We start from the raw sequence: 11434 nt of genomic DNA on the forward strand, positions 1-11434 counted from the left end.
ATAATTCCAATATTGTTTGAGGTTCAGGTGTTTTAAATACATTTCCACTTATATATAGTTATGTGTGTGTGTGTGTGTATATATATATATATATATATATGCGTATATATATACTTATATATATATTACCTGTCAGCTTGGATATATTCATTTTCTGTTTCTTCAGTATATCAAATGTGAGAGTCTTCATGTTAGGAGACAATAATGTGAAACAGCTGTGCTACTGGCTAGATAGATCCACTTGTGGAATGACAGCAAAAATTGAATTTTTTTCAATATTGGTTGTCATACCTCTGGTTGGTAAAGTGATATCTACAGAAAAAAATCTTAACCAGGAAACATTTTTCTAATTTGAAATTTAAGATTTAACTTCTAAATATTTTTATTAAAAAATTCTCATGTAACTTGAAAATTAGTTTTTATGGTATTTAAGTTTTCACCTTATTTTTGTTAAAAAAAAGGATGTACTTTTCAAGACAATAATATAAATTTATAAAGGCATACTTCATTTTACTATACTTTGCTTCATTGGGATTTGCAGTTACTCCATTTTTTACTGACTGAAGTTTTGTAGTAACGTTGTAGCAAGCAAGTGTCTTGGTGCCTTATTTCCAACTGTGTTTGTTCACTTTATGTTTCTGTGCCACATTTTGATAATTTTTGCAATATTTCAAACTTTCATTTTACTGCATTTGTTACGGTGAGCTGTGGTCAGTGATTACGACTCACTGAAAGCTTAGATTATGGTTAGCATTTTTTAGCAATGAAGTATTTTTTTTTTTTTATATCAGACAAACTGGATTTTATTTTCTTTTTTTTTCTTTTATTTATTTATTTATTTATTTTTTAAACAAGCAATGAAGTATTTTTAAATTAAGATATATACATTGTTTATTTAGACATAATGCTATTGCACACTGAATAGACTATGGTGTAAATATAACTTTATATGCACTGGGAGACCAAACAATTCATTGGACTCTATTGTGATACTCGCTTTGTTGCGGTTGTCTGCAAACCAGATCTGCAATATCTCTAAGTTCTGCTTGTAACTGTTCCAACAGCTGAAATGCATTTGTTAATCTCAGTTGACTAAGCCAAATCAGATTTTTATTTATTTTTATTTTTTTTAGTTTTTATTCAAATTTCAGGCCATTAACATACAGTGCAATATTAGTTTCAGGTGTATAGCATAGTGATTCAGCACTTCTTTACAACATCTGGCGCTCATCACAAGTATACTCATTAATCCCCCAAACTAGATTTTTTTAAAAAAAAGATTTTATTTATTTATTTGACAGAGTTCACAAGTAGTCATAGAGGCAGGCAGACTTTGCTTTGAACTAGTCTACCAAGATTGTACTTACCTTCTATATGTTTCTGTATATTTTCAGTAAACGTTCCTTGAATTTACTACAGTATATATAGTAGGCCTTGAATACATAATTTTTAGGAGGTTTTTTTTTTTTTTTGTACTTATCCATTTATTTTGAAATAATTAGATTCATGGGAAGTTGCAGAAAATAACACAGAGGTTCCATGTCACCTTTACCAGCAGTGGTACTCATTTCCTCCAGTAGTAATTTTTTCTATAACTATAGAATGTGTTTCCTTTTATTACATAATTTTTGATGAACTGTGTTTTTAGCTGTCTCTGTTCTTATGTGCTGTCTTTCTTTACATCTTTTGTTTTATTGTTTTTTTTTTTTAAAGATTTTATTTATTTATTTGACAGACAGAGATCACAAGTAGGCAGAGAAGCAGGCAGAGAGAGAGGAGGAGGAGGAAGCAGGCTCCCCGCTGAGCAGAGAGCCCGATGCGGGGCTCGATCCCAGAACCCTGGGATCATGACCCGAGCCAAAAGCAGAGGCTTTAAACCACTGAGCCACCCAGGCGCCCCATCTTTTGTTTTATTGTAAACCGGACAAGGAAAGAATTAAGCTTCATTAAATTTGTCCCTTTAGTGTTTGCCATTTCTGTGTGGGTTTGAATCTGAGGTTGTGCCTTCACAATGAGTAAGCTACTTCCGAATGGAAAGGGGTTATGTTGGGTTTAGCTCTTAGATCCATTACTTGGCATTTCCATATGATTGTCTACAGAGCAGAAGTAGTAAACCTTTCAAAGATGCCTGACCACTGCTGTGGGCCCTGGGGGCTGCTTGTTTCCCGCTAAGCAGGGGCACCTTCCTAACCTCACCGTCTCCCACTGCTGATCTGACCTTCCTCCTCACCCACTTGCTGTTCCCTCATCTGCCTCATCCTCAGTTCTGCCCATACGCCAGGCCAGACTGGGATCCCAGGGTTCTCCCAGGGCTGATGATTCTGCACTTCTCGGTGGACCACTCTCCACAACTTTGTCTAACCTCTTTAGGCCTGGGAATCCATCTCCTCCCACAGCTTCCTGCCTGATGGCCCATCCATGGGAGCCCGACGCTTGAGTCTCCTCTCTCTTGGGGTCTGTGCCCCTTCTCCTCCTGCCTGTTCAGGAACCTTGCGTTCCTGATTCAGGAATCATTGTCTCTTCTGTTTACATCTGCAGTCTTTGTCCCTGGAGGGTTCATTGGCATCAGCATTTCTTAAGCTTGCTTGTACATTTTCTAAGCTCAGACAGGACTTCTCCCTCCCCATCTTTCCTTCCGTGGTACTGCCCTTACCCTCTGCACCTCTGTGGCACACTCCCGGAAACAGTGCTGTGTCTGGGTCTCACCTCCCACTCGGTTCCAGCCCTCTCCCATGGCACCGCTGCCCCTGGCACTCTGGCTGTGGCTTGTATTACTGATGTGCATCACTGGTGCACTAACTATAGCCACCTGGGTTTTTTCCTAACCCACTTCTGCCTTCCTCCTCTCCAGTGTCTACACGGCAGCCAAAAGAACCTTTTAAAATCACAGATCGGACCTTATGACTTCTTTGCTTAGAACTCCCCAGTGGCCTACCGTGAGGCAGAGTCTGAGGGTGGAGACCAGTGTCCCTGCTTTGCTCCTACCTGGCTCTCCAGCTTGCTGGAACCCTGCTTTCCTGCCTGTGGCTCCCTCTCCACCTGCAAGGGCCCTCTTCTTTTCTGCCTCCACACACGGCATTTCTTCTGCCTGGGACGCTTCTTTCTCCCTGCAGCCCATCCCTTTTTCCTTAATGCCTGTTCATTGTGTGAATTTCACGTCTACATGAGTTCCTCAGTTAGGCCTTTTTAGGTCGTGGCTCTCTTACCAACCTGCACTGCTTTTCTGTCTTAGTGCTTATGATAGTTGTTAACTCTTGTTAAAATTGTGCTTACATGGGGGATGCCAGCCTAGGAAGTTCATGGGACCAGGACCCTGTCTGTTGGCCATTTTCTGTCCCTGAGACCTAATACAGTGCTCACCCACAGTGTTTTTCATTGTTGGAAAATGAGAAAATGACATCCTTCCACATACCTTTTTTTTTTTTAAATGAAGACAGAACTATTAAAGTTTTGCGAGGCATGAATAATCCAACTATAGCACAAGTCATATCAGCTGAAGATATAATATAAAGTGAGGTTTAAGGAAATTGAACATTCTGATAGAGGCATTTAGCATTTATGACTTAACTAAATATTGACTTTTAAAAATTCTGTCTGAGGAAATTTTTGTTTTATACAAGATGGCTGCCCATGGTGTGAGAAAGCCCCAGGCCTTTCCACCTGTGTCAGAATCTACACTGTATAACCTCCTTCAATCCATGTCTTAATTCCTTAAAATTTCCTTTTTTGCCTGGTATGCCTTTCTTCTAGCCAAACAGGAAGAAGAGAGAATAGGCTTTGTTGTCTGAGCCTTTATCATGTACTGCTGTAGCCTTTCACTTAAGTCTTTCTTAAATGATCATTCTAGTGTTCATTTGTTCCTTCTCGAAATATTTATGGAGTGTCTGCTGTGGGCTGAGCACTCTGAGGCGATATGTGTAAATATGGCAGTGCCCAGTCCCCTGTCCAGCGGACAGCTCACGGTGGTCATTTGTGGGTGGTTAATTTACACAGCGGTAGTGCTAGGAACCTGTCCCAGGTGTCTTCTAGAATGGGTTTCCCTGTAGAGGGGCTTTTAGCTTCATTTAGATTATACATAGGATTGTATAAAGTGGTAGCTGTCTTCAATAAACATCAATATTAATGATATTAGAGTAAGGTGACTCAAGTGCTTCCTTGACTACATTATTAGTGTATTTCTAAGCGAATATGTGATGTTATGTGATTAGGCCTAATTAGTCTCGAGGAGGAAGCCTTATTAAATCAGATAGGGTCATTATACTGAGTTTCCAAGCTCTGCAGTTCTTTCAGGTTGGAGAAAAAAAGAGTGTGCAATTCATTATCATGGTTATTTGTTAGGATATCAGTTCAGCTTTAATACTGGCCGACACCATGGATTATCATCTATTTCTCCACACTTGACTCCTTTATTCCTATCAGCCATTATTAGATGCATTTAAAAGTCAACAGAGCACTTGAACAGGCTTTCACTGGTAACAAAGAACAGAAAAAGCAATCACTTTTACTAAGTTTTTTTTTTTTCTTTTCTAAGGTTTTAAACAGATTTTAAAAGATCTATGCCACTTAGTTCCCTGTAGTGCTGTATTTTTCACATATGGACCCTAATTTGACAGGCACCGTGACTAAATTCAGTTATTCATTTACTTGTTTGTTGTCGTTTTTAACTTTCCTACCCCATAAGCACACAATGCGGCGACTTATTAAACAACTTACTCACATATATATTCTTTTGTTTTTCAAGTCGCTGCCCAAAAATATGGTGTCTCGACTTTGTGAATCGAAAAAGGTGTGTGCTGCCTCCGATATGCAACTTCAGGTATGTATGTACCTTTGTTCTGAAGTTTTTCAGAGCGATAATTCAAAATAAATATAGAACTTTAAATTCTTGCCAGTGCTGCACATTTATTATAATAATTATGCCTCTAAGACATCTTTCATCTGAGTTCAAAGAACTTGACCCAAACCGACTCATTCAGTCCTCACACTATCCTTGTGAAGTGGATGTTAAATAAGGTTATTTCCCATTTTCAGTCGGGAAGATCAAAGCTTGGGAAAGGCATGTGACTTCTAAATCATACATTTCAGCAACCATGTTATATTTTATGTTCCTCTGTATCTTTTTAAAATTTTATAGTTTTGACGTGAAGTTTAAACAATAACGACTGTTAGTTTTAGATAATATTCAAAGCCAGTTTTCTAGATAATATTCAAAGACTAGAAAGATCTTAGGAACCATCTGGATGTCAGGTCTACATGATACCAGATGTTTCGGTTACTTGTAATTACTGAGATTGTTTATGGAATCCTTACTCTTCATCAGGTCTTGAGAATTCTATAAACACAGCCCAAACACCCGTCTTTCATCTTAGGCAATATTCATTTTATAATGATCCAGCTACCTATTTAAAAGTGTGGGCTCCATTTAATTGCTCTATGGTTTTGTAAAATTCAGCCCTTATGAACTCTGTTTATGTTGTACCTTAAAATATATATTTGAAGAAAAAGTACACTATAGAAAAACTGTGAATTTATATTTGATTCATATTAATGTCTCTGCATATCAATATAATTTTAGAAAGACCTCTGAATTATTTAAAAAAATAGCATTTCTCAGCAAAAGTCTTTCGATTTGCTGATATCTATAGTAGAAGTCCTACCTTTTAAAAACCTGGGTTGTGGCTTTCTTTTTGAATATTTGTTCTGAAGATTTTCTTTTAAAATGGAAAACCAACCTTTCCTTCCCCCCGCCCCCAAACGAATAACCCCCTGAGAGACAGAGAGGAAGAGAAAGGAGAGGGAGGCAGATTCTTGCCAGAGTAGCTCCCCATGCCAGCTTTCCTATTCCACAATAGCCCCCTTGTACAGTGCAGACAAATAAGGGTGGAAAGGAAATGAATTGTTCCAGTTTTCTAAGGGGGTATACGCAATGTTCTTAAAATTGCAATTTTTTTCCTCTTGTGTATTGTTTTAAAAATAAGCTCCCGTTTTTCTGTTGCTATAAGGCTATTGGTCTCCCTGGGTAGGCAAATAGGTTCATCACTTTAGAATTGTTTGTTTTATCAGCAAATAAGCATGAAACACATGTACATTTCATTTATTTTGCTCCGTTTTTATCATTAAAAAAAAAGTCAGTCCATGTTTATGCCTTTCATTTGTGGAAGGCATAACTATAGGAATGAAACTTTTAAATTCCGATTTGTTTATAGATTGGCAAACAAAAAAACAAAAAAACAAAACACCTTAGTGGAAGTTAGAATTTAAGTTGCAGTTCCTAATAACTTACTCTCTTAGAATATAGACAAGATGCGGATGGGTAATTTTGTCTCCTCTGATTACTTTATGCATTGTTACTCATTATAGAATATAGAATTGAAGGAGCTGTATTTAGCTGTATGTTTAGATTACCAGTTAGAGTAAAGCAATATTTATATTTAGGAAATGTCTGTATTTTTCTAGGGAAGGTTTAAACTTGACTTATAATTTAGAACCATAATTCTATATCTAGATGAAGCCAAGAGCTAGAGGTCATTTAAATTTTTTCTTTTATCCAAACTAATCCTCTGTTCTTTTAAGTCAACAGCTGCACATTCTCTACAAATTCCATTTTTAAATCAGAAAGATACATATCAGAAACATAATTGCATGTCAGAATTTTTCCTTTAAAATAAAGCAAATTTTCTACTTCCTTGCTTTAGGTGAACTCCAAACAGTGTTAATACTCAAGCCAAATGTTCCAGTGAAAATGCCCTTTATCTTTACTTCAAATTTGCTCTGTAAAATTTAGTTTTCAGAACTTCATAAGCAACAGATTTCATGTTCAAACTAATGCTTTATTCTTCTATCATGTTTCAATGCCCTGTGTCCTCTCCTCAGAGGTGAGTGATCATTCTCTCCTGGTCACCTCCGTAAGGCAGAACTACCCATGTACAGCAGCTGCTTCCCTGGTATCTCCCGACACTGGGTGTGGGGGCCGGCTTGGCCCTAGCTCCAGACTTGGCAACAGCTGCACCAGAATTCTTAGTAACATCTGTACTTGCCAGATGAAAGATTGCTATTCCTTTACTTCACCTTACCCCATCTATTTCACGTTCTGTCCCTTCTCACAAAACTGGGATTTGGACCATTTCACTGCCCTCATTTAAGATATGGCAGGATTCAAGGAAGAGATCAAACAGGATTTATGAGATCCAGAAGGTCACAAGTTGTAACTTCATTTTTTTTCATATTTCCAACCATATATTTTATGTATATCTATAGGTATCTATGGGCCAAATTCCAGTTTTGTGGTCACAAATTTAATTTACTCCATTGTACATGAAGAGTACCTTATAGATAGTGTCCAAAATTTTTTTAATATCCTCATCATAAAACAGTCGAAAGCTTTCCTTTTCATCATCAGTGTGGTCTTAAATGTGGTACAAATATGTCTCAAGCCATATACACTTGAATTTGTAAATGTTTTCAGTTGGTATGTGTAATTATTATTCTGGTACGCTTATAATGTCTTTGGCCCACCACGTCTTAGATGGAAGGATGGACCGCCAAGACTAAGTGGACATTTTCATCTGTCTAGGTCTTTTATGCCACTCTGGATCAGATCTACCATGGGAAGCACCCCCTGAGGACATCAACCACAGACATTCTCAGGGAAACACAGGAGAAATTTTATGGCTTGCCATACGTTCCAAATACTGTGAGTCTTGCATTTTGATCCTGTTGTGTGCCATTGAATGGTCCAGCTAGTATCTCTGTCAGAGTGAGTAGGTCATGGTCACCTTCCCCTTGCAGAATTTGAAATCCCTACATGTAGGTCAAGGTTTCCAACAGACAAATGCTGGAAATTGCCTGGCCCATTTAGTATCTCTAACCATCCATTTACATGTGCTTATTTTCTTCCTGTTAGCAGTGTGTTTCTGGATTCCTGGAAAGGTGGGGGGTGAAAATGGTCATTGGAGTTAGTCTGTATTCTTTTTTGTTATTTTCCTATAATGGAAAAGATGGTTAATGGTGTAAGATGAATGTGATGATCAGCCCCTAATCATTTTCATTGCAAAAGAAATTGACATTTATTGAGTACTTATTTCTATCAGGGATTATAATAGAAGTTTTGCATATCCTATCTCACTTAGTATGGCCAGATTGGAAAGTGGGAGCATTATTGAGTGCTAGGTGCCAGACTCCATCTACTTGCTTTGCAAGAGAACCTCGAATTTCACTCTCAAACCTGTAAATTAGATAATATCTCCATATTTGGGGCTCATAGTGAGGCTCATACGCATTACCTGTCTTCTCTAAGATCATTTAGGTTGAGTTGGGGTTCATGAAATCATGCTGTTCCATTGCCCCAACGTTGCTGGGGGGAGGCTGGGTGTGGCAGAGAGAGTGTTGGCTGGTGCAGTTAGCAATGCGACTGACACTTACTTAGGACTCTGAGTTGCAGCTGGTCGAAACCCAACTCCTATTTCTTGAGCTGAAAAGGGAATTTATTGAGTCTCATAACTGGAAGGTGCAAGGGTGTATTTGGTTTCAGGTAAGTTGGATCTAGTTAGTTCTTACACAACATTTCGTTCGAAATGTTTTTCTTTCTTTCCATTTCTCGGGTCTGTCTTTTTTTGGGATTCATTTCGTTCTCAGGCAGGCAGCCCTGATGAGGTGTTGCGGTGGCTACTGGTAGGGCCTGGTTTGTATTTTTCCAGCTTAGCCAGTTTGATAGAGAACGAATTTGAAGATACTTTGTAAACTGTAAAACGCTGAGTAAAGGCTCGCCAGTTAAGGCTAATTGTCCAGTGGATCTTCAGGTCCTGATACTCAGACGTACATGGGAACAATTCACATTGACTAGACAAGTAAAGTAACAGTGCATTTTGTCTTTATAATACTTCGTATGAATAGTTTTGGTTGTCTTAGAAGCTTAATCATGTGCCCCAAATATGTAATGCTAGTCATGCTACATACCTATTTTTGACCTTATATGTAATTTATTGTTCTAAGGCCGTGTATTACTGAGCTCTGGATTTTCTATATTAGTGAAAATTTGTGGTAATGAGAATAAGCTAACTATTCCTTTTGAGAAAATATACAGGTTTATCTCTTTGCTGGTATTGTCTCCTTTGTTTATTGTCAGTAGCCGTAGCCCTTTGAGTACATTGTTTTAAGTGGTCTTTAGAAGAAGCATAGCTACATTTAGAGAAGAAAGACTCTTTTTTTTTTTTTTTAAAGATTTTATTTATTTATTTGTCAGAGAGAGAGAACGTGCGCATAAGCAGGCAGAGTGGCAGGCAGAGGTAGAGAGAGAAGCAGGCTCCCCACTGAGCAAGGAGTCTGATGCAGGACTCCATCCCAGGACCCTAGGATCATGGCCTGAGCTGAAGGCAGTGGTTTAAGTGACTGAGCTACCCAGGTGTCCTGAAGAAAGACTCTTTTAAGGCTTGTTGTCGTCGTCTTCTTCTTCTGTTTTTTGGTTTTTTTTTTTTTCAAAGAAACAGAGCTTGTCTAGGTTTGCATAAGTATTCTGTTCTTTTACTTAGAAACTTCTGCATTTTCTCATTCAATTCATCACCAAGCTTATAACAAACATTTCCATAAAAATAAAGAATAAGTTGAGGATGCTCATTGGAATTCTTCAGAGCAGCATTCATCAGGGCAATAAGACAGGAAAAGAAAAAATATAAGCGTTAGAAAGGAAGTAACAAAACTGTCATTATTTGCAGATGATTGATTGTTTGTTGAGAAAATCCTAAGTATGTATAGGTAAATTAGTGACATTAATGAAAAGTTAGAAACTTTTTGGATAAACAAGTATAAAAATTAATATTCTATCTCTGTTTATCATCAACAAACTGAAAAACAATTTTAAAGATACCATTGTGGAAATAAAAAGAGTATGAGATACCTACTAAAAAAAATCTAAAATAAGAACAAGTATAATTAAGATGTCTGTACTACCCAAAGCAATCTATGGATTTAATGCCCCTCTCAAAATACCACAGCAGTTTTTCACAGAGCTAAAAAAGAAATCCTAAAATTTGTATGGAACTATAAAAGACCCCAAATAGCCAAAGCAATCCTGAAAAAGAAAGCAAACATGGAGGCATCACAATTTCAGACTTCAAGTTATATTACAAAGGTGTAGTCATGAAGACAGTATGGTACTGGCACGAGCACAGACACATAGATCAGTGGAACAGAATAGAAAACCCAGAAATGAATCCACAGCTTTATGGTCAACTAATCTTCAACAAAGCAGGAAAGAATATCCAGTGGGAAGAAGACAGTCTCTTCAATAAATGGTGTTGGCAAAACTGGACTGCCACATGCAGAAGAATGAAATTGGACCACTTTCTTATACCATATACAAAAATAAATTAAAAATGGATAGAAAACCTAAATGTGAGATAGGAAACCATCACGATCCTAGAGGAGAACACACACAGTAACCTTTTTGACCCTGGCCATTGAAACTTCTTACTAGACATGTCTCCTGAGGCAAGGGAAACAAAAGTAAAAATAAGCTATTGGGACTTCATCAAAATAAAAAGTTGCTACACAGTGAAGGAAATAATCAACAAAACTAAAAGGCAACCTATGGAATGGAAGGAGATATTTGCAAATGGCGTATCTGATAAAAGGTTAGTATCCAAAATTTAAAGAACTTAGAAGTTCAACATCCAAAAAACAAATAATCCAGTAAAAAAAAATGGGCAGAAGACGTGAATAGATATTTTCCAAAGAAGACATCCAGATGACAGACACATGAAAAGATTCACAACATCACTCATCAGGGAAATACAAATCAAAATTTCAATGAGTTGGCAACTCATTTAGTCAGAATGGTTAAAATGAACAACTAAGGAAACAACAGGTGTTGGCAAGGATGTGGAGAATGGGGAACATTTTATTTTTTATTTTTTAAAAAAGATTTTATTTATTTAACAGAGAGAGAAATCACAAGTAGGCAGAGAGGCAGGCAGAGGGGGAGGGGGAAGCAGGTCCCCTGCTGAGCAGAGAGCCCTATGCAGGGCTCAATCCCAGGACCCTGAGATCATGACCTGAGCCGAAGGCAAAGGCTTAACCCACTGAGCCTCCCAGGCACCCAGAAAGGAGAACATTTTTCTTGTTTTTTGTTTGTTTGTTTTTCTTCCAATTTCATTGAGATATAATTAACAAGTAACATTATGTTAGTTTAAGATGTACAACATAAAGTGGTTTGGCATATGTTGATATTGCCAAATAATGACCACCACAGTAAGTTTAGTTAACACCACACACAGTTATAAATTTTTCTTCTTGTGAGAACATTTAAGATCTACTCTCTCAGCAACTTTCATATACACAAAAGAGTATTGTTAACCATGGTCGCCATGCTGTACATGACACGCCCAGGACTAATTTTTTTTTAATTAACATATAATGTATTATTAGCCCCAGGGGTACA

The 11434-nt window shown here is 37.6% G+C and overlaps 1 protein-coding gene across 1 annotated transcript in view; it reads left to right on the top strand.

Moving 5' to 3' along the window:
• Positions 1 to 11434, top strand: part of LOC111159900 (mitochondrial intermediate peptidase) — a 175389-nt gene that overhangs the window by 86489 nt on the left and 77466 nt on the right. The window contains exons 15-16 of the mRNA XM_022522575.1: positions 4742 to 4816; positions 7574 to 7693. Coding sequence (XP_022378283.1) covers positions 4742 to 4816; positions 7574 to 7693 — 195 coding nt within the window. The remainder of the gene's footprint in view (positions 1 to 4741; positions 4817 to 7573; positions 7694 to 11434) is intronic.

The sequence above is a fragment of the Enhydra lutris genome, unplaced genomic scaffold (assembly GCF_002288905.1).
Source record: "Enhydra lutris kenyoni isolate GAN:26980312 unplaced genomic scaffold, ASM228890v2 scaffoldscaffold71, whole genome shotgun sequence".
NCBI classification, from domain to species: domain Eukaryota; kingdom Metazoa; phylum Chordata; class Mammalia; order Carnivora; family Mustelidae; genus Enhydra; species Enhydra lutris.